We start from the raw sequence: 24,012 nt of genomic DNA, 5'->3' as shown, positions 1-24,012 counted from the left end.
GACGCGTTTTGGCGCCAAAAATCCATCTAAATGAAATGGCGCTGTTTTGGGAAAGGCTGGAAACGGTGCCATTTTGAGCGGCACCCATGTCTTCTTCTTCCCCTGGACAAGCGAAGTAGGGGAAGAAGAAGAAGATTTTTTTTCTTCTGTTCCACCACCAGCTCTCCCTTAAAAAGACGCCGACAACCCACTTGCCTGCCACGTGGTGGAAGAATGAAGGGGATGTACCCCTTGGGCGGTTCGGGGCGGCAGCACAGTGACTGCCCCAGCCACGTTTCCCTCCCCTGTTTTTGCCTATAAAAACAGGGGAAGGGGAAGAAAAAGGGGGGGGGGGGGTGGAGAGAGAAGAGAGACCGAAAAACAGAACAAGAGAGGAATAAAGGAGAGGAAGAGAAGAGAGAGAACGGAACGAGAGAGGGTAGAGAGACGGGAACTGAAGAGAGAGGGCAGAAGAGAGAAAAAAAAAAGAAGCAGAGGAGGGAGAGGAAGAAGAAGGAGAAGCACCGCCGCCTCTGCCGCCCTCAACTCCCCAGTAGCACCGCCGGCCACCGCCAACCACCGGCAGCGCCACCACTCCAGGTAAACCCTCCGCCTTTTTATTTTGGCCTTCACTTCTTCCCTCACCATGCAAGACGTGCACAGTGCACGTCTGCAGGTCGGAAGAAGCTGGTTACTGTGCTCATGCAGCTAATGTGGGCTGGGCTCACCCAGCCCTTGTCGTTGGGCCAGGTTCGGCCCTGCCCATGTATTTGGGCCTGATCCGACCCATTTCAAGAAAAAAAAATCAAAAATATTTGTTTCAGCCTTTCTATATTTTTATATCTATATTTTTTTGTCGATAGTTTTTTATGTTATTTTGATTAATATCGGGCAGATTTTACATGGTAAAAAATACAAATCCAGTGTTAAAATACCCGATTGTCGTCAAAACTTCTAAAAATACAAAAAAATTGAAAAAAAATGTTTTTGTGCATACGACCAAGTGTCTCAAAGCTAAAAATCATATTGTGTTTTTCATACACAAATAAAAAAAAAACAATGTTTTAGCATGCATTTTGGCTTTAATAATCAGTTTATTAAAGTCAAGAGAACACTGGCCAAAATTTCAAAAACAACAAAAATTTTATTCTGTTAGTATTTGGGGTACGACATTACACATAATGCGTATTCTGGATATTTTATTATCTTTTCGGACAATAGAACGGTTAGATTTTATCGCATTAAGATAAGAACCTCCTTCTAAAGGGGGGCTTGTCTTGAATCTTAGACAGACCAACAATTAGAAACCACAACACGACTTGAGATTTTATTAGACAATAATGCAGCCTACCTTAGATAGGGCGTAGTTGGGGTGCTAATACCTTCTCTTTACGCAACCAGTCTCCGTACCCGATCTCTGAGACCAGTTAGGGTTCCTAGTGATCAGAATACTAGGTGGCGACTCCCATTCACTTTTTTCACTTATAAGAGACAAGAATTCCTTGTCTCTCCATATTTTGCCAGAGATATACACATCTTTTTTTCCTAGGATGGTGGGCGATCGTCGCGACGCCGCACACGTGCGACAACCTTTACAGACAAAGAGACCATGGAGAAAGAATTAATAAACAGTTGCTCTGTTTTGGCAAACTACTTCTCTAGTATCAAACCATGGAAGAGGGAAGTAAAAACAGTAGACAGATTTGCTTGGGTGTCTATTTTGGGACTTCCTCTGATTGGATGGAACCGCAGATGTATTGAATTCATGGTAGAAAATGTAGGCAAAATAATTGGTTACGACATTACAAGTGTGAGTCAAGGTTCACTTATGGGAGTCAAGGTGCTTCTGAGCACAACCTCTTTCACGACTTTAAACAAGCAGCTTTCACTGATTCTAGACGGAGAGGAATTTGATATATCAGTCATGGAAATGAAGCCAGGTTTTAGCCCCCTGCTTACCATAATTAAATACTCAATGGATACATCAGACACTGACGAATCAGATGAAGAGACATGCAGTAAATTTATACCTTCAGAAGAGTTTCTGCCGGCCAGTATAAATGAACCAGAAGCTGACTGGACCTCACCAGTACAACAGGACAAGGACATGCAAAATGACCCCTCTCATTCTCTGCACAAAATACACTGAATTACCCAGCAACCTAGACCTATTTGACACAACATACAAAACCTTCTGCCTTTTTCCTGAAACTAAGGAAACACACAAGCTACAGACAAAAAACCAGCAAATGCACACCGCCTCTTATCAATCTTCCTCTATAGAGCCATGCTATGACACCATTAAGGAAAACTTACAAGTGGCAGAAACCAACTGCAACAACCTAGATGACTCAGCAATACCCTTTTCAAGAGTGGGCCTCGATAAAAACCAAGCACAAACTAAATCCGCCTCAACCCAGGTTATAAGGCCTACCCCAAAACTAACGAGACACGTGATACTAGCCCAAAATCAGAGCCAGAATACACAACAACAATCTTTCTCTGCATTCATACGTGACCTGGCAGAACCACAAGAAATAGTGGAAATGGAGTCGGATACGAAGCTTAGAAGAGCCAGAGGGCTTGCACCTAAATCTTCATTCAGCAAAAGGAAGAATGTGATGAAAGTTAGATCGTTTGCAGCTCATATTTCTGATGGAGCACCCAACCTTCTTGCAATGAAGGTAACCAGCACCCAAAATAACACACCTTTACAAGACACCATATCATCCCCTGTTATCGAGTCATCCGGCGTTGGAAAGAACCATAACTACGCCTCCATGGATGATGAAACCATGGCAATCATCTCCATCTACCACCCCTGTTGAACCCTCAAAGTAGCCCACAAACCTCTGCAGATGCGACCAATGAAAATGCAAGCGGGAATAGCCATAAAATAAGAAAACTGAAGTTGCTGCAAGCCAGTGGTAGTGTTGCTAACACTATGGAGGATTGTGATTCTTCAGACTCCTTAAACTCAGGAATCCAACAAGGAAATATTCGATTTCAAATCAACTGTATGAAGCATCCAGACAATGGGTTTGACAGTGAAAAGGAGACTCAACAAATGATACAAGATGCTGTGGTTCTAGGTTTGGGAAACCCGCAAGAACTAAAGGGGTATGAAGAAGGAATAATGAGAAACATTGACAGAGAAGTAGAGGAGTGGACATCAGTTAATCAGTTGTAAGTTTTCTACCCCGCTAAGTCTAGTCTGCCTTGGTTTTTATTCTCGTTATGAATATCTTTGTTTGGAACAGTTGTGGTTTAGGTATGACACACAAACAAAATTCCATCCAGAATAGGCTTATAAAAAATAATGTTGGTATCTGTTTCCTTTTAGAAACCAAGAAAAATAATTGTTGTGATTCCTTCATTAGAAATTTGTGGAATATTGCAACTATCAAATGGACTTCTCTAGAATCTGTAGGGAAATCAAGAGGGATTATAGCAATATAGGATAACTCTGTTTTTGAAGTTAACTCTATAGAATTTGGAGGGTAGTGGATCAGCCTATGTGGGACGCATATTCCCTCTTCTTTTAATTGTATGATAGTTGGTGTCTACGCTGCATCTTCAGTGAAAGAACGTGCTGATATATGGGAAGAAATCACCACTCTTAAGTTTGCTTTTGAACTACCACTGGTGGTGATAGGCGATTTCAACGAAACTCTACTCCCTAATGAGAGAAGTAGTGGTAACCTCAATCTATCAGGTTCAACTTCATTTCGTAGATTCATATCCGACTGTGAACTGGTTGAATACAATATGCAGGGGCACCGGTTCACTTGGTTTAGGGGCGGGTCTATGAGTCGCATTGACAGAGCTTTTGCTTCCCCGGAATTTCAGCTGCAGTTCCCGTCTCTATCTCTTTGCCGCTACCTTAGAGGGATGTCAGATCATTATCAGTTGCTCCTTCAAAGCCCTGAGGTAGACTGGGGGTGGAAGCCGTTCCGTTTCATAAACTGCTGGCTGTCGCACCCTTCTTTCTTAACAGATTTTGAGGCCCTCTGGTCTGATAGCTGTAAGGAGTTTCCAGGTGAGTATAGTCTGATTAAGAAGCTGGGGATCATGGGAAAAAAGCTGAGACAATGGAATAAATCCACTTTCGGGGATCAGAATCTAAAACTTGCAGACATCCAGAACTCCATTACAACACTTGAAAACAAAAGCGAAGTGTGCCCCTTGTCTAAGACCGAAAAAACAAAGCTCCAGGGTTTGAACTCTGAATTATGGGAGGTTAACAGAAGGGTTGAAGATATCTGGAGACAAAAATCTCGTCAAAACTGGTGTAAAATAGGGGATAAGAACACTCATTTTTTTCACATATCAGCAAGTCTAAGGAAAAGCCGCAACTACATCATTAAGATTGATCATAATGGTAGTCAACTAGTCTCCCCAAATGATATAAAAGAAGGCGCTGTCAACTTCTTCTCATCCTTGTTTCGGAAACCAACGTGTAAAAGAATTGAAATGGGAGGCTCGGGGTTCTCCAAAATTTCAGAAGCAAAGTCTATTTGGCTAGAAAGACCACCTTCAATGGAAGAAGTTAAGCAAGTTGTGTGGGACTGTGATGGTTCTAAAGCCCCTGGCCTCGATGGTTTCACCTTCTCCTTCTATAAAAAAAGGTATGGAATATCATCAGCTTAGAGGTTTTGATGTTGGTTAAAAGTTTTTTCAGAACTGGTAAACTTCCAAAGGGTATCAGCTCTTCTTTTGCAACTCTGATTCCAAAATCAAAGGGGCCGAGCAGATTCTCACATTTTCATATGATAAACTTGATTCACGGGTTATATAAAATAGTGGCAAAACTATTGTCCACTGGGCTTAGAAGTGTCTTGACAGATGTAATCAGTGTCAACCAGTCTGCATTCATTGCTGGGCGTCAGATTTTAGATGGGTTCATAATAGCAAATGAGGTTATCCATGGTGTGCGCAGCAAGAAGGAGCATTGCCTCTTACTGAAGGTAGATTTCCATAAAGCCTTTGACTCAATTTTGTGGGAACTTATTAACACAAGCATGGGATATATGAGTTTTGGCACACACTGGAGGAAGTTGATCTTTGAATGCTTATCCACTTCTAAATTAGCCATCTTGATAAACGGTTCCCCCAGTAGAGAATTTAGTCTGGAGAGGGGTCTCAGGCAAGGGGACCCTCTCTCTCCTTTCCTATTTGACATTGCAGTTCAGGGATTGACAATTTTATTCAATAGGGCATCAGCTTCAGGTTATTTCAAAGGCTTACAGACTGCTCCAGGACATTACATAACTCATTTGCAATATGCCGATGACTCTCTGATTTTCCTACCAAATGATTTTCCCTCTCTTCTACATGCTAAGAGGATACTTCGTTGGTTTGAGATCATTTCTGGATTGAAAGTTAATTTCTATAAAAGCGCTCTAATAGGTATCAACTTGGACAACGAGTACACCTTTAGCTTGGCGAACTCAGTTTTCTGTCGTAGTGATACTTTCCCGGTCAGGTACCTTGAACTACCTCTTGGAGCCAATCCCAGCAGACTCTCTACTTGGAAACCAGTGTTGTCCACAATTAGAGCAAAGCTAAGCACATGGAAAGGGAAATTTTTGAGCATGGCGGGAAGGTTATGTCTAATTAAATCAGTCTTAAGCTCTCTTCCTTTGTTCTACATGTCAGTTTTTGCTATGCCAAAGGGTATTATTAAAGTCATCTCTTCTCTAACCCGGTCTTTTCTCTAGAAAGGAACCTCAACATCTCATGGCATTTTTAAGGTGGCCTGGCACAATGTAATAAAGAGTAAATCTTCTGGTGGTCTCGGGCTAGGATCCATCCACAACAAAAATTTGGCTCTGCTATTTAAATGGTTTTGGAATCTGGATAATGGAGTGGTAGCAGGCTGGCAAGAACACATTCTTCTAAAATACCGACCTCACTTTATTAATGGTATCCCTGAGTTTACAGGTTCTTTATCTCCAACTTGGCATGGCATTGTTTCGGCGATCTTCTCAACACAAAACATAGTCAATCTTTTACATGCAAATGTCGGGTTCAAGGTGGGTGATGGGAGGAACATCCGGTTTTGGACTGACTTTTAGCTTGGCTCTATAACCACTCTCCAACTCTTATTCCCCAGACTTTATAACCTCTCCCTACAGCAAAAATCCAGCCTTGCAGATATATATGATTTGACAGATACATCTTTCAACCTATCCTGGAGAAGACCCTTCCGGCCTCGTGAAATCTGCATGAGGGAGAGCTTGATCGTAGAGGTGCAGCGTGGTCTCATTTTCTCAAATGGTGCAGACCGCAAGTTATGGAAATTTCACAGCTCTGGCATGTACTCAGCTCAATCAGGTTGCGTTCTTTTTTATAGTCTATCGGCAACTGAAAATAATTACTTCCCTGTTCTGCTATGGAATAGTTATGCCCCTCCAAAAGTAGATGTGTTCATATGGCTTCTTCTTCATGGCAGTTTGAGTACACGGAGTTTTTTAGCTGAGAGGAGAATCATTAAAAATGAGGAATCTCACTGTCCATTCTGCTGCAAGGAAATTGAGACAATTAATCATCTCTTTCATTGGTGTCCTATAACATGGTCTCTTTGGGGTCGTTTCTTGAACTGGTTTGGGTGTTCAGATTGTCTGCACAAAGACCCATATCAAAATCTACAGGAATGGTCCAGTTTGATTAATGGAAATTTTCAGCGACGTGCTATTAACCTCCTCTACAAAGGTCTGTACTGGTAAATTTGCATAGCGCGCAACCGCCTAATCTTCGAATCCAAAGCTCCGGATTGGGATATGATTTTTTATCTCACCTTTCACCGTTTGGCTTTCTGGTTGAAGTCTTCAGTTAGAAATTTTAGCTACACAAATTCAGATCTTTTTAGAAATCCGGAATGTATTATGAATTGGATTAATTAATTAGGTCCCTCGTCGCTTTGGTCTTCTTTTTTCTTTTATATTCCCATTGTATGTATCTTTCATTCAGTTCCACCTACTTGAAGGGGTTGTTTAATATATAATTCACTCGTTTACTATAAAAAAAAAAACTGAATAAATTGGACATTCAAGGAAAGCATGGTGTTCATAGATGTTAAAACTATAAACATGTAATTTTATAAATCATAGCAAACTTGTAAACAATATAAAGAAAATATAAAGATTGTAGCATTTATACTAAGCATATATTTAAAGACATAAAAGAAATTTAAAAAGCAATTCTAGCATGCAATACTAATGTATTAGATTAAATAAAACAAAAAAAAAATACTTATATGTTGAAATATTTTAATGAAGCTTTGTTATTTTCTAGGATTTATCCTTGATACTTGAACTTTTATTACTGCTGACTTGATGTAAAAGATATTTACAATAAGATTTATGAAATTTTAACACCTTCACATTAATTAGATGCACTTTTAAAAACGTGTAAATAAATTATACAAACCGAAGATACTTGAACTCAAGTTTTTTTTTTTTTTAATGAAGAATTTAAGATATAGATTTAAAAGGAAAATAAAAACTTAAAATGAAGCTAAAAAGAGGAAAAAACACTAAAAATATAAGATAAGAAAAAGTCTAAAGATTAAAAAAAAACAATATAAAATTATTTCTTTGCCCTTTTTTTACAGTGAAATTTGGAATAAAAATGATTAAGAATTAATTTTAATAATTACTGGAATTAATTTCCAGCCTTGATTATCTATTATAAAACAATAATTAAACACTTTAAATCTGATGTCTTTTTAACTAAACAAATTAGATGTTGAATCTTTAATCTCTTAAGAGTTTTTAGATGGGCAAAATAAACTGTTATGTTGGAATCTTCCATGAGCGAGACCTTCAAAAAGTCACCTCTTGTTCAATGTTTTCCATAAAAATAAAAACTTTCATCACAAGTTTTTCTAAAACAATATCGAATGCCACCTCTGTAAAACCTTCCCACAGAGATTAGTTTGCGTGATGTAGTCAATCTTAATGGTCATGTTTCCAATTGCCCTAAGGATTTTAGGATGATACCAGTTGGAGGGTAGATCAGGATGATTTTATTTGACGAAGCTCTAATGGACCACTAACAGGTAACAGTAGGATTATAATTATGGATAAAACGACAAATAAAACACCAAGCATAAGCTGCTGCCAAGTCGTTTCTTACAAACGTAAAGTCTTTCTAGCGTTGTCCTAAATTTTGGAGGGCAACGATTAAAAATAAAAGGCACCCATCATTCACGTCGAGAACAAACATTTACCGACTCCGTTGAGGTGGCAACTCCACTGCAGCCCATTTGTCATCGCTGATGGGCAACACAGTGCTGCCTGCAGGATATGCCATTTTGGTCCCACTTGGATGAATCAGAACCCTAATCCCTCGGACCGTAAACTCGATACTCGAGCTTGTGGCTAAATTAGTGGGGGAATCTGAAGGCAAAGAAGATGAAGTCAGGTCATGTTTAGGCGAGGAAGAGATGGCTGCGGCAGGTGAAGGTGTGATGCTTGCCATAGCTGAACAACTACCTTGCCCTGGAGATGCAATGGAGGGATTGTGATTGCTAACTACAGAATTTGCTGCCAGCAATTCAACAGCTAAATGTTATGAGATATGGATGCCATTAAGATATCATGCAAGCATGAATCGCAATTTTGCCTATGAAAGAAGAAAAAAAATACTTTATAAGGAATATGGATGGAAATTTTTGTGAGTTCATCTTATATCACAGTTAAAGCTTCTGCATCGATGGAGGTTTTATTCATGTCAAATCATCTAAAATAGCATGAAGACGCAAAGCTTGAGTTACTCTCTATCCTGGCTTACCGACTTGTACTCTAAGAAACTAAAAAACGTTTGAATATCTGTACACTATGTTATATGTTGTCATATGAATGCACACATCTGCCATGGATATGCATAAATACATAAGCATAAACCCGCATCTCCATTGTGCAAATGAAAAGGCTTAACTTCAACCTAGTCAAGAGACTTGACAAGTCTGAAAATTTATCACCACCTACAAACGCATCTGCTAATTGTGTCCCTCCAGATTAAATATCTGAAAAATCTAGTCACCAATCTAGATGCTTTCAGATTTCAATTTCCACCATATGTTGGCAGAAAGCATTTGCTCATGGTTTTGGAGATATTAATAAAAACGTACAGAAGAGATATTTATTATAATATGAAACCATCTTCTAATGCCCACTAATAGAAATGCAAGATGCTTGGGGAATGTTTAGAAACTCACCTCTGTACTCTTCAGCTTGTTCATTGGACACGGGCAATTTAGGTTGGATGTTTTGTTGAAGATAAGCAGTGAGACCTGCACGCAGGTTAGAAACTGAGAACTGAGGAGTTTCGCTCTGAACAGCTTCTTGGGATTGGCAAGCAGGGGAGAGAGGTGAGCTCCGAGGAGCTTCTTGAAATTGGGAAGAAGTAGAGAGAAATCCAGGGCTCTGACTTGAGTAACCTGACCAAAAAAGCCATCCAATCTGATCAAGCACTACAATATAATCTTTACAGTATGATTAGTTTTAATACTTTTATTGCAGCATCTCTATTCCCCTCTGCTTGGTAAAAAGCTTAGAAGAACTATGAAGGGCATATGTTAATCATAAAAATGAGTATCAATTTAGAAGCTATAGTAAGAATGTCTCCACACAAATAAGTTGATTAACCGGGTACCTAAATCATGAAAGACAAAATAAGATTAAAATAAAGCATATAAGAAAAGTACGCTGTTGTAGAGCTGTATATGCAATCTTTGCTGCACTCATCTCTGCTTGCTTCTTAGTTTTTGCTCCTTGTCCTGTAAAAATCTCTCCTTCTATCTCCACTTTTGAAACAAAAGTAAGCACATGAGCTTCACCAGATTTGTCTGTCCAATAAGTTGGCAAACCACAACCTTCTCTCTGAGCCAATTCTTGTAAAAGACTCTTATAGCCAAACCCATCCTAAAAAGAAAACAATAAATTACATAAAGAAGAGTAATCATGTGTCTAAATCTAAAAGATACAAGCACAAAAATCACATTCGTAGCCAACATATTTTTTGCATCTCAACTCAGAAAACTAACCTCTTCAACTCCATTCGACAATAATGACATCAATGCAGCTTTTGCAGCTGCAAGTTCAGCTTTAATCAATGTGGGAAAATATTCTCGACCCTCGTAGGTTTGTCCATTTACTGTGACCTTGCACTTAAAGCGACTAGCATGAGGAGGACCCACACGCTCACAAGAATACACAGGTAGAGTGAAATTTCTCTTTTGAGCATAGGTTTGCAGCTGGTTTTTAAACAAGTGCTGCATACCTGTAAGCCAGGAGCAAATTCAGACGAATGTGTCAGATACTGACTTGTCATGAAAACACAAAATAAACAGAAGCGTTATTTAAGACACAAAATAAGGTGATTCAATATCAGGTTTCCATGGTCAGTAGATGCTACCACCTTCTTCAATCAGAATTCAGTTTCTCATTTGCTGCAATAACTTGGCAACCAACAGTGCGTTAAATATAAATGTCCCTCCTTTCCCCTTTTATACTATACAATACAAACCTATAAGCTACCAAATGAATTAAATTACCCAATTACAAAACAATGATTGACTACATGCAGCAGATTTTCAACAGCCAAGCGAGGCACAACTGAGTACAGAGAAAATACAATAACAATAATAAACAAAGAAAAGACTGATAGAACAATTGAAGAAGAAGTTCTTATGTTTTCCTCCATTCTATATTCCCAAAAAATGTATTAAATGAGACACAAGGGAAATAGACAGAAGAAAACTTATCAGAGCAAGCTTAGTAGCATCTTAAAAGAGAAGTTATCTAGCTCTATTTGTTGAGATTTGGGGATGGGGAAGAGTCCATTCACGACAAGTATGGCCGGAAAGCAAGATTCACGATCTAACCCATCTTCAACAATCAAGAATTTTCATAAACTCTGTTATATATGGCAGCTCAGCCATGTGGTTATGGTTAGTATTTAGTTCCTTTCATTTTTCTCATTTCAGTTCACTTCATTTCTACAATTTTTTTTAATACGTAACAGAGTTGTTTTAAAAAGAAGAGTTAAGTTTCAGGTACAGAAATATTAGAAACATTCTAAGACTCCAATGTATGTCAAAGAAGGTCAATTCTAAAGATCATAAATCCTCACACTTAAAATTCAGATCCAAATTACAAGCAAAAGCTCAGCCAGAAAGAGAGCAGACTTGATGCGGAAAAGTATAATATAGAAAACCTAAGAAGGTAAACATCAAACGACAAAAAAGCTAAATCCATCGGAAGAAGATAACAATGTCCATCCCAAGAAAGCCAAAAAAGTCATAAACATTGCAAGAGTGAATTTCATAATGATTGTGAAAATTGTCTCTAAATTAGGTTTTCAATAATCTCACCAACAATTACACTCTTTAACTATGATAATTTTTACAGATACATGAATGACATGCAAGAAAATAGTTAATCTAAAAGAAAACCAAGAAAATTTATTCCAAAAATAAAAACACAGATGTACCCACACGCGCAAGTAATTGAAGCTATACACAGATCTGTCAAATTTAAAAGATAAAGAAGAAAAACTGATTCCAAAACTTCACATATTTAACAAGACAAACGAGTAATTGAAGATAAATATATAGATATCAAGCTATTTGTAAAGCTAAAATGCATACAACACAAACTATGGGATTCCATCATTTGTTTTTGCAGAAATTGTGTAAAGGCAACATATTTAAGATTTTTACCTCAAATTTTCAAATCAAGAGTTAGAACCTTATTGTTCACGTATGAAGCAGTTGATTTTGGTTTATAGTTAGTGAATGAATTAAAGTGGCTACAGAGAGAAGGTTAGTGTCAATGAGAGCCCATAGCATTTCCTTCAAAAAGATCCCATTTGAAAAATTGCAAGGCAGCAGCACCAGGAAGACCATAAGAGAGGGAGCACTGATGATAATTAAGCTTAAGATGCTGTATATATAACCTGTTTTCATGCCTGTCAATTTTGAGAGGAAAACCTATTATTTCCATAACAAATGGTTGCTGTTTTGGAATGCAACCATGAGTATCAAGCACATCCAACTGACTCCACTCCAGCACTAAGAAACGGTAATGATTTTGTAAGGAAAAAAAAAACTATACTATATTTGCTCTCACCTCCAAAAATTTCATCATTTTTGGCATTTGCCACGGCTTCATTTGACAGGGGAGTTGGATTTGCATCTTGTAGGTTTAATTGCAATTTCCCTCCAGGAGATAGACGAGTATTCTCCCCAGCGCTTCCACTGGAACAGCCTGCAGAAACTTCAGCATAACATCAGTTTCTTCATTTCATGATGCAGTGTAAATAAGCATAGGCACCACTAGATTGATTTATCATCAAAAGCTTCATGACTACATGCATCAATCAATCATTCTATTAACAAAAAATAAATAAATAAATTATAATAATCAAACGTTATTAAGCAAGCATTCATTCTGAAACAAACATTAATTTACAAAGTAATTTCATTTCATTAAAATAATTACATCCATAGGATGAAGATAACAATGTCCCATCCCAAGCAAAAGTCATATAAGTTATAAACATTGCAAGAGTGAATTTCATAATAATTGTGAAAATTGTCTCTAAATTAGGTTTTCAGTAATCTCACCAACAATTACACTCTTTAACTATGATAATTTTTACAGATACATGAATGACATGCAAGAAAATAGTTAATCTAAAAGAAAACCAAGAAAATTTATTCCAAAAATAAAAACACAGATGTACCCGCATGCGCAAGGAATTGAAGCTATACACGGATCTATCAAATTTAAAAGATAAAGAAGAAAAACTGATTCCAAAACTTAACATATTTAATAAGATGTAATTGAATATATATATATATATAAGCTATTTGTATAGCTAAAATGCATACAACACAAACGAAGGGATTTTATCAATATGTTTTCCAGAAATTGTGTAAAGGCAACATATTTGAGATTTTTACCTCAAATTTTCAAATCAAGAGTTAGAACCTTATTGTTCAGGTATGAAGCAGTCGATAGATAGTGAATGATTTAAAGTGGCTACAGAGAGAAGGTTATTGTCAATGAGAGCTGATAGCATTTCCTTTAAAAAGATCCCATTAGAAAAATTGCAAGGCAGCAGCACCGGGAAGACCATAAGAGGGGGAGCACTGATGAAAATTAAGCTTAATACAACATATATTTTTTTTTAAAGGAGGTTGGATTTATAGGTTATCTTTTGACACCATAAAGACAACTGATTTAGCAAAATAATTTCTAGATGCTGTTTATATAACCTGTTTTCATGCCTGTCAATTTTGAGAGGAAAACCTATTATTTCCGGAAAAAAAATGGTTGCCATTTTGGAATGCAACCATGAGTATCAAGCACATCCAACTGACTCCACTCCAGCACTAAGAAACAGTAATGATTTTGTAAGGAAAAAAATCAATACTAAATTTGCTCTCACCTCCAAAACTCTCATCATTTTTGCCAACTGCCATGGCTTCATTTGACGGGGGAGGTGGATTTGCAGCTTGTAGGTTTAGTTGCAATTTCCCTCTGGGAGATAGACGAGCATTCCCCCCAGCACTTCCACTCGAACAGCCTGCAGAAACTTCAGCATAACATCAGTTTCTTCTTTTCTTGATGCAGTGTAAATAAGCATAGGCACCACTAGAATGATTTATCATAAAAAGATTCATGATTACGGGCATCAATCAATACATTCTATTAACAATCAAACGTTATTATGCAAGCATTCATTCTTAATCAAACATTAATTTACAAAGTAATTTCATTTCATTAAAATAATTAGCCTAAAAAAGTCTTTAAAATATCTGATACAGCACAAGGAAATATAAAAAAGGGAAGAAATGAAGCATTACAAAGAAACAAAAGGGATTCAATTGCCATAAGAGGAGGAAGGGCGAGAGAAGAGGAGAGAGGAGGGAGAAGTGGTTATTGGCGAGCTTAGCAGTGTCGTTTTGAGCTTTCTTAGAGGAAGAAGAGGGGAAAGGAGAGGAAAATAGGGTGGTGTTGATGGTGACAGTGGCAAAAAAAGAGAGGGCTTGTGATCTTGTCCCAGTTTGGTGACTTCACAAAGAAACGGTAATGATTTTGTAAGGGGAAAAAAAATTTCAATACTAAATTTGCTCTGACCTTCAAAACTCTCATCAATTTTGCCAACTGCCACGGCTTCATTTGACAGGGGAGTTGGATTTGCAGCTTGTAGGTTTAGTTGCAATTTCCCTCTGGGAGATAGACGAGCATTCCCCCCAGCACTTCCACCCGAACAGCCTGCAGAAACATCAGCATAACAACAGTTTCTTCTTTTCTTGATGCAGTGTAAATAAGCATAGGCACCACTAGAATGATTTATCATAAAAAGATTCATGATTACAGGCATCAATCAATACATTCTATTAACAATCAAACGTTATTATGCAAGCATTCATTCTTAATCAAACATTAATTTACAAAGTAATTTCATTTCATTAAAATAATTAACTTAAAAAAGTCTTTAAAATATCTGATACAGCACAAGGAAATATAAAAAAAAGGGAAGAAATGAAGCATTACAAAAAAACAAAAGGGATTCAATAACCATAAGAGGAGGAAGGGCGAGAGAAGAGGAGAGAGGAGTGAGAAGTGGTTATAGGCGAGCTTAGCAGCGTCGGTTTGAGCTTTCTTAGAGGAAGAAGAGGGGAAAGGAGAGGAAAAGAGGATGGCGTTGATGGTGACAGTGGCAAAAAAAGAGAGGGCTGTGATCTTGTCCCAGTTTAGTGACGTCACTAAGAAACCATAATGATTTTGTAAAGGAAAAAAAATTTTCAATACTAAATTTGCTCTGACCTTCAAAACTCTCATCATTTTTGCCAACAGCTACTGCTTCATTTGACAGGGGAGTTGGATTTGCAGCTTGTAGGTTTAGTTGCAATTTCCCTCCGGGAGAGAGACGAGTATTCTCCCCAGCGCTTCCACTCGAACAGCCTGCAGAAATTTCAGCATAACATCAGTTTCTTCGTTTCTTGATGCAGTGTAAACAAGCATAGGCACCACTAGAATGATTTATCATAAAAAGATTCATGATTACGGGCATCAATCAATACATTCTATTAACAATCAAACGTTATTATGCAAGCATTCATTCTTAATCAAACATTAATTTACAAAGTAATTTCATTTCATTAAAATAAGTAGCCTAAAAAAGTCTTTAAATTATCTGATACAGCACAAGGAAATATAAAAAAGGGAAGAAATGAAGCAGTACAAAGAAACAAAAGGGATTCAATTGCCATATGAGGAGGAAGGGCGAGAGAAGAGGAGAGAGGAGGGAGAAGTGGTTATTGGCGAGCTTAGCAGCGTCGTTTTAAGCTTTCTTAGAGGAAGAAGAGGGGAAAGGAGAGGAAAATAGGGTGGCGTTGATGGTGACAGTGGCAAAAAAAGAGAGGGCTTGTGATCTTGTCCCAGTTTGGTGACTTCACTAAGAAATGGTAATGATTTTGTAAGGGGAAAAAAAATTTCAATACTATATTTGCTCTGACCTTCAAAACTCTCATCAATTTTGCCAAGTGCCACGGCTTCATTTGACAGGGGAGTTGGATTTGCAGCTTGTAGGTTTAGTTGCAATTTCCCTCCAGGAGAGAGACGAGTATTCTCCCCAGCACTTCCACTGGAACAGCCTGCAGAAACTTCAGCATAACATCAGTTTCTTCATTTCATGATGCAGTGTAAATAAGCACAGGCACCACTAGATTGATTTATCATAAAAAGCTTCATGATTACGGGCATCAATCAATACATTCTATTAACAAAAAATAAAATAATTATAATAATCAAACGTTATTATGCAAGCATTCATTCTGAAACAAACATTAATTTACAAAGCAATTTCATTTCATTAAAATAATTACATCCATAGGATGAAGATAACAATGTCCCATCCCAAGCAAAAGTCATATAAGTTATAAACATTGCAAGAGTGAATTTCATAATAATTGTGAAAATTGTCTCTAAATTAGGTTTTCAGTAATCTCACCAACAATTACACTCTTTAACTATGATAATTTTTACAGATACATGAATGACATGCAAGAAAATAGTTAATCTAAAAGAAAACCAAGAAAATTTATTCCAAAAATAAAAACACAGATGTACCCACACGCGCAAGTAATTGAAGCTATACACAGATCTGTCAAATTTAAAAGATAAAGAAGAAAAACTGATTCTAAAACTTAACATATTTAATAAGACGTAATTGAAGATATGTATATATATCAAGCTAAAATGCATACAACACAAATAAAGGGATTCTATCAATATGTTTTCCAGAAATTGTGTAAAGGCAACATATTTGAGATTTTTACCTCAAATTTTCAAATCAAGAGTTAGAACCTTATTGTTCAGGTATTAAGCAGTTGATAGATAGTGAATGAATTAAAGTGGCTACAGAGAGAAGGTTATTGTCAATGAGAGCCGATAGCATTTCCTTAAAAAAGATCCCATTAGAAAAATTGCATGGCAGCAGCACCAGGAAGACCATAAGAGAGGGAGCACTGGTAAAAATTAAGCTGAATACGAACAATTGTTTTTTAGAAAAAAGCAGGTTGGTTATGTAGGTTATCTTTTGACACCATAAAGACAACTGATTTAGCAAAAAAAATTCTAGATGCTGTGTATATAACCTGTTTTCATGCCTGTCAATTTAGAGTGGAAAACCTATTATTTCCATAACAATTGGTTGCCATTTTGGAATGCAACCATGAGTATCAAGCACATCCAACTGACTGCACTCCAGCACTAAGAAACGTTTAATGATTTTGTAAGGAAAAAATCAATACTAAATTTGCTATGACCTTCAAAACTCTCAACATTTTTGCCAACAGCTACTGCTTCATTTGACAGGGGAGTTGGATTTGCATCACGTAGGTTTAGTTGCAATTTCCCTGTGGGAGATTGACAAGCATTCCCCCCAGCACTTCCACTCGAACAGCCTGCAGAAATTTCAGCATAACATCAGTTTCTAAGTTTCTTGATGCAGTGTAAACAAGCATAGGCACCACTAGAATGATTTATCATAAAAAGCTTCATGATTACAGGCATCAATCAATACATTCTATTAACAATCAAACATCATTATACAAGCATTCATTCTTAATCAAACATTAATTTACAAAGTAATTTCATTTCATTAAAATAATTAACCTAAAAAAGTCTTTAAAATATCTGATACAGTGCAATTAAAGAACAAAGGAAATATAAAAAAGGGAAGAAATGAGGCGTTACAAAGAAACAAAAGGGATTCAATTACCATAAAGGGGGGAGGAGGAGGAAGGGCGGGAGAGGAGGGAGAAGTGGTTATAGGCGAGCTTAGCAGCATTGTTTTGAGCTTTCTTAGAGGAAGAAGAGGGGAAAGGAGAGGAAAAGAGGGTGGCGTTGATGGTGACAGTGGCAAAAAAGAGAGGGCTGTGATCTTGTCCCAGTTTAGTGACTTCACAGGTAGGGAACTCCCATCCTATTATTCTGGTTTATAGTTAGTGAATGAATTAAAGCGGCTACAGAGAGAAGGTTATTGACAATGAAGAGGGAAGATGCAGGAGGAGAAACTGGGGGAGAAAAACCTCGCTTCAAGTGTAGTGCCATCATGCTCCATTGCCAAACAGGCTATCAAACCCCAATATGACCATTTTCTGGACCCAATTACTGTTTACAATTTATAATGCATCCCTCATATATGGTTATAGCAAGAAATGGAATGTTTCCATAAAGTTTTGTTTAGAAAGAGAGAGACATCACGGACACTTGCGGGTATCTGAAACCTGTGAGCTAGGCTATGTGTTGACTAAAAGCACCATGGAGCCCACCAGGCTATCTGCGAATCAGGTGTTGGACACTCATGTGTGCCCATAGCATTTCCTTCAAAAAGATCCCATTAGAAAAATTGCATGGCAGGTGCACTAGGAAGACCATAAGAGGAGGAGCACTGATGAAAATTAAGCTGAATACGAACAATATATATATATTTTTTTAAAGGAGGTTGGTTATGTAGGTTATCTTTTGACACCATAAAGACAACTGATTTAGCAAAAAAAATTCTAGATGCTGTTTATATAACCTGTTTTCATGCCTGTCAACTTAGAGAGGAAAACCTATTATTTCCATAACTACTGGTTGCCGTTTTGAAATGCAACCATGAGTATCAAGCACATCCAACTGACTCCACTCCAGCACTAAGAAACAGTAATGATTTTGTAAGGGAAAAATCAATACTAAATTTGCTCTCACCTTCAAAATTCTCATCATTTTTGCCAACTGCCACGGCTTCATTAGACAGGGGAGTTGGATTTGCAGCTTGTAGGTTTAGTTGCAATTTCCCTCTGGGAGAGAGACGAGTATTCCCCCCAGCACTTCCACTCGAACAGCCTGCAGAAATTTCAGCATAACATCAGTTTCTTCTTTTCTTGATGCAGTGTAAATAAGCATAGGCACCACTAGAATGATTTATCATAAAAAGATTCATGATTACAGGCATCAATCAATACATTCTATTAACAATCAAACGTTATTATGCAAGCATTCATTCTTAATCAAACATTAATTTACAAAGTATTTTCATTTCATTAAAATAATTAACTTAAAAAAGTCTTTAAAATATCTGATACAGCACAAGGAAATATAAAAAAGGGAAGAAATGAAGCATTACAAAAAGACAAAAGGGATTCAATTGCCATATGAGGAGGAAGGGCGAGCGAAGAGGAGAGAGGAGGGAGAAGTGGTTATAGGCGAGCTTAGCAGTGTCGGTTTGAGCTTTCTTAGAGGAAGAAGAGGGGAAAGGAGAGGAGAAGAGGATGGCGTTGATGGTGACAGTGGCATAAAAAGAGAGGGCTGTGATCTTGTCCCAGTTTAGTGATTCACTAAGAAACGGTAATGATTTTGTAAGGGAAAAAAAGTTTCAATACTAAATTTGCTCTGACCTTCAAAACTCTCATCAATTTTGCCAACTGCCACGGCTTCATTTGACAGGGGAATTGGATTTGCAGCTTGTAGGTTTAGTTGCAATTTCCCTCCGGGAGAGAGACGAGTATTCTCCCCAGCGCTTCCACTCGAACAGCCTGCAGAAACTTCAGCATAACATCAGTTTCTTCATTTCTTGATGCAGTGTAAATAAGCATAGGCACCACTAGAATGATTTATCATAAAAAGCTTCATGATAACAGGCATCAATCAATCATTCAATACATTCTATTAACAAAAACAACATGGAAATGATAATTAATTAATCTAAATATAAATAAATTACAATAATCAAATGTTATTATGCAAGCATTCATTCTTAATCAAGCATTAATTTTGATTACAGGCAGCAGATTCTCAGCAGCCAAGCGAGGCACAACTGAGTACAGAGAAAATACAATAACAACAATAAACAAAGAAAAGACTGATAGAACAATTGAAGTAGAAATTCCTATGTTTTCCTCCATTCTATTTTCCCAAAAAAAGTATTGAATGAGACACAAGGGAAATAGACACAAGAGAAGTTATCAGAGCAAGCTTAGTAAGCATCTTAAAAGGACTTCCTCTAGTTCCATTTGTTGAGATTTGGGCATGGAGAAGAGTCCATTCACCACAAGTATGGCTGGAAAGCAAGATTCGCGATCTAACCCATCTTCAACAATCAAGAATTTTCATAAACTCTGTTATATATGGCAGCTCAGCCATGTGGTTATGGTTAGTATTTAGTTCCTTTCATTTTTCTCATAAGCTGAATACGAACAATTTGTTTTTGTTTAAAGGAGGTTGGTTAATCTTTTGACGCCATAGAGACAACTGATTTAGCAAAAAAAATTCTAGATGCTGTGTATATAACCTGTTTTCATGCCTGTCAATTTAGAGAGGAAAACCTATTGTTTCCATAACAAATGGTTGCCGTTTTGGAATGCAACCATGAGTATCAAGCACACCCAACTGACTCCACTCCAGCACTAAGAAACGGTAATGATTTTGTTAGGCAAAAAAAAAACAATACTAAATTTGCTCTCACCTCCAAAACTCTCATCAGTCTTGGCAACTGCCCCGGCTTTATTTGACAGGGGAGTTGGATTTGTTTTTGACAGGGGAGTTGGATTTTCATGAGATTGACGAGTATTCTTCCCAGCAGTTGGATTTGCATTTGACAGGGGAGTTGGATTTTCATGAGATTGACGAGTATTCTTCCCAGCAGTTGGATTTGTATTTGACAGGGGAGTTGGATTTTCTTGAGATAGACGAGTACTCTCCCCAGCGCTTCCACCCGAACAGTCTGCAGAAACTTCAGCATAACATCAGTTTATTAATTTCTTGATGCAGTGTAAATAAGCATAAGCAACAACAGAATGATTTATCATAAAAGGCTTCATGATTACAGGCATAAATCAATCATTCAATACATTCTATCAACAAAAACAACATGAAAATGATAATTAATTAATCTAAATATAAATAAATTATAATAATCAAATGTTATTATGCAAGCATTGATTCTTAATCAGACATTAATTTACGAAGTAATTTCATTAAATTAAAAGAGACAAAATTACGAATTCAATTACCAGAAAGGGAGGAGGAGGAGATGAGGGAGAAGTGGTCATAGGCGAGTTTAGCGGCGTCGCTTTGAGCTTTCTTAGAGGAAGAAGAGGGAGACGGAGAGGAAAAGGAGGTGGCGTTGACGGTGACGGTGGCTGAAAAGAGAGGGTTGTGATCTTGTCCTTGTTTAGTGACTTGATAGGCAGGCAACTCCCATCCTCTCTGCTGGCACACTTCTTGAAGCTTTGATTTGTACATTGTTGGCGTCTCTTGCTCTCTGCTTCTTTTTAATGGCATCGGCCTTTGCCTTTGCCTTTGCCTTCGCCTTTGAGTGATGATTAAATAGAATGCATCAACACACGTGTACGTGTTGTGCGACTTCTTGTCAGTTAATTAATTCCCTTGCAAGGGAAGGTTTCTTTTTCTTTACTTTTTTATTTTTATTTTTATTTATTCTTATTCTTCTTTTTTCTCGTGATTTTCTAGAGAAAATGTCAAGAATCATTCTTGCTTGCATTTGCTCACAAACTAATGTCGGTCAAAATTCATTTTTTTAGTTTAAAATTAATTTTTTTATGTTTTTAAATTCTTTTAATGTATTAATATCAAAAATAAATTTTAAAAAATTAAAAAATATATTATTTTAATATATTTATAAACAAAACATACTTTTAGAAAAATAATTACAAGACTTTCAATCATCTCCTTAAAAAACATGAGATGCTACATGTATTTGTTTTTACTTGATTGTTCTATTTTTTATATTAAGTTAACTAATACACCCTTATTTTATTATTTTTACTAATAATTATATTATACATCAAAAAAACTTGGGGTGGAAACAAGCAAATCAACTTCAAAGGTAAGGTGCTTCAAAGGCGAGGTGGAGACGAGGATGTGAAATTGAAGGGACATCATTTACTACTAAATAATTTTATTCTGAAATTTTCTTTTATATTAGGTGGGGATTGGTTTTTACTATTCAAGATTAGTAGTACTATTCAATATTATAATTTATTATATTCAGCAAAGATATTTGTGGCAAATTTTGACTTGTTTATTTTTGCGTTTTAAAAGTGTTTTTGAAAAAATTTGAAATTTTTTTTATTTTTTTACTTCAAATTAATATTTGTTTGGTGTTTTTAGATCATTTTCATGCGCTGATATCAAAAATAATTTTTTAAAAATAAAATGATATTATTTTGATACTTTTCTGGGTGAAAAACACTTTAAAAAATAATCGCAACCACACTTCCAAATAGAAATTAGTAAAAGTATTAATCTAAATACATTAACATCCAAAAGTTTACTTGAGTGCACAAACTAGTAATGGCATTGATTTTCATCCTAAGGTACTAGGGGTGAGCAAAAAAATTGAAAAACCGAGAAAACCAGAAAAAAATAACACAAAAAACCAAACTGTGAAAAAAAACCGATTAAAATTTTGAAAAAACTGGCCGGTTCGGTTTCGGTTTTATAAGCCTAAAACCGAAGAAACCGAACTGAACCCAAACCGAAAAAAAATGAGTCAAACCGGCAAAACACCTAGCCAACCCGAAAAAATTGAGTCAAACCAGTTTCAACCGGTTTTTGTCCTAAAAAACTAAATCAAACCGAACCGAAACCGGTTGGTTTGAACCGGTTTGGTTTTTTAAAAAAAACTTTCGGTTTGGTTATTTTTTTATGATAAAAACTGAACCTAACTGAAAATGATCACCCCTAGATAGTACACTAAGCAATTTGATGCCTTTCAAAAAAAAAATTGAATGCAGAAACAAAATAAAATATAGAACGAGAGAGGAAAAAAGAGGAAAGGGAAAAGAATCATTGTTAAGCCAATATCTTAACTACTGGTATCAGAGTTTATCTTCAACTTGAAGTAAATAATTTGATTTAAAATGATAAAAAATAATAAATAAATAAAAAGATTGTTGAATAACAATGTAAGAGATTGGATTAAAGAATGAAAAACTTTCATTAGAAATTTCAAGAGAAGAGTATTGTAATATTCTACAAATTCTACACATGTTATAATCAAAGATGCATACGATTGGATGGAATGAAAGGAAACAATAACCGCAGCTGGAATGAAGGATAGCAACAGTTGCAAAAAAAAATATAAATATAAATATAAATTCAAATTAAAATAAAAAAATACATAAACTTGATATGAAATCAAATTAATTGTTTTTATACACTTGGAATACATATAAGCCTGCCACGTGTTAATTTAACAACTACATTAGCATATGCATTAGTAGAATCAATCAAAATCACTTGATTACAAAAATTGAACGAGTACACAGTTGAATATTAAAATTGAAAGTAGAAGACAAAAAGACTCGGGCACCATATTTCGTCAGAGGGAAAGTTTTTAATGGTGATCACATCAGCATCTATATCACTAATTGATTGGATAATATAATTGAAGTTAGAGTAATGCACATGAGTATGGATTATGGAAGAGTGAGCCACTGCATAAATAAAAAGGAATTAAATAAGAAATAAGATATACTAATCAAAGTTAATATAAGCTCTAGATTTAGAAAAGAAATCTAGATTTAAAATAAATTTAAAAAGGTAAAAAAAACCTAAAATTATGATATTTGAAAAAGCTTATAAATTTTTAAAAAACAGTATTGAAAACTCTTCCTTCACTCCACCCTTTTTTTATAATAGATTTTTAAACCAAAACTGATATAAAAATTAATTCTCATCATTATCAGCTTTAATTACCCTTCATAAAACCATAATTAAACCTCAATATTTTAGCTTTAGATTTGATTTTTTTTTTTTTGCAAAAAAACTTGAGAGGTTTAAAAAGACTCTTTTAAAAGAAAACTGGTCAAACTCATGGGCTAAACTGAATGAAATAATAAATTAGCAAAAATAGATTTTTAAAGGTCATTAAAAAACCTAAAGACCCTAGCTCAAGTCGAGCCACGCACTTACATGTGAGCTAAACTCATACCAAATTGCTTAGGTTTATTTATGTCCCTACAACTTCCCCTTAAATAAACTTTAAGACAACCATGTATATTTTCTATGTGTGATATAAGTTTTTGGGTTTTAATAAACATGTCAGCCAAGGGTTTCTAGATCAATTTTTTATTCACCTATATTTTTTTTAATCATGTTAATGTTTTTTATTAAAGAACTTTTGTAAAAAAATAATTTTCAACAAAGTTTTAACTTTGAAAGTGAGTGAAACTCACTTTAAATCTAAACTCAAATATGTCCACTAACTATATTTTATTAAAAAAATCTCAATATTCCCCCACATGAATGAAATTATCTTACTAGTATAAAAAACTCAAATATATATAGAGATATAATGATTTGGGGAATCATTACAAAAGGATGAGTAATTTTTAGCTTTGAACTTTTCTTAATAAAATGCTATTAGATTTACTCAGTTAAATAATGAATTTAATGTATTGAACTATTCGGTCTTTTGTGTAAACCAATATAATATCTT

At 36.0% G+C, this 24,012-nt stretch overlaps 1 protein-coding gene across 14 annotated transcripts; it reads right to left on the bottom strand.

Annotated features, from left to right (window-relative positions):
* Positions 1-8,027: 8,027 nt before the first annotated feature.
* LOC133668413 (uncharacterized) lies at positions 8,028-20,870 on the bottom strand. 14 transcript variants are annotated; one of them, XM_062088245.1, is made up of 15 exons: positions 20,561-20,869; positions 20,163-20,280; positions 20,014-20,075; positions 18,947-19,093; positions 18,258-18,395; positions 16,829-16,966; positions 15,518-15,655; positions 14,826-14,963; positions 14,133-14,270; positions 13,441-13,578; positions 12,117-12,263; positions 10,031-10,266; positions 9,692-9,908; positions 9,203-9,424; positions 8,028-8,546 (listed from the first exon to the last, which is right to left on the bottom strand). In XM_062088245.1, exons 1-15 carry the CDS (start codon positions 20,829-20,831, stop codon positions 8,209-8,211), a joined length of 2,586 nt encoding a protein of 861 aa, XP_061944229.1. In that variant the 5' UTR covers positions 20,832-20,869; the 3' UTR covers positions 8,028-8,208. The 14 variants fall into 14 exon arrangements, with proteins under 14 accessions (XP_061944229.1, XP_061944230.1, XP_061944220.1 ...); XM_062088246.1 differs by having other exon boundaries at positions 18,947-19,084; XM_062088236.1 differs by having other exon boundaries at positions 20,014-20,280.
* Between the last annotated feature and the right edge of the window lie 3,142 nt (positions 20,871-24,012).

Source organism: Populus nigra, chromosome 11 (assembly GCF_951802175.1).
Source record: "Populus nigra chromosome 11, ddPopNigr1.1, whole genome shotgun sequence".
Lineage (NCBI taxonomy): Eukaryota > Viridiplantae > Streptophyta > Magnoliopsida > Malpighiales > Salicaceae > Populus > Populus nigra.
The sequence above is the reverse complement of the archived record's forward strand: the minus strand, read 5'-3'. Positions and strand labels throughout refer to the sequence as shown.

What these genes read in the sequence shown, in the direction of transcription:
- LOC133668413 (XM_062088236.1), bottom strand. Translation starts at nt 20,831, where the DNA reads ATGCCATTAAAAAGAAGCAGAGAGCAAGAGACGCCAACAATGTACAAA. An exon ending in AAATGATGAGAATTTTGAAG is followed by an intron (nt 16,967 to 18,257) that starts GTGAGAGCAAAT and finishes AAATTTCTGCAG; the next exon opens with GCTGTTCGAGTGGAAGTGCT. An exon ending in AAATGTTGAGAGTTTTGAAG is followed by an intron (nt 15,656 to 16,828) that starts GTCATAGCAAAT and finishes AAGTTTCTGCAG; the next exon opens with GCTGTTCCAGTGGAAGTGCT.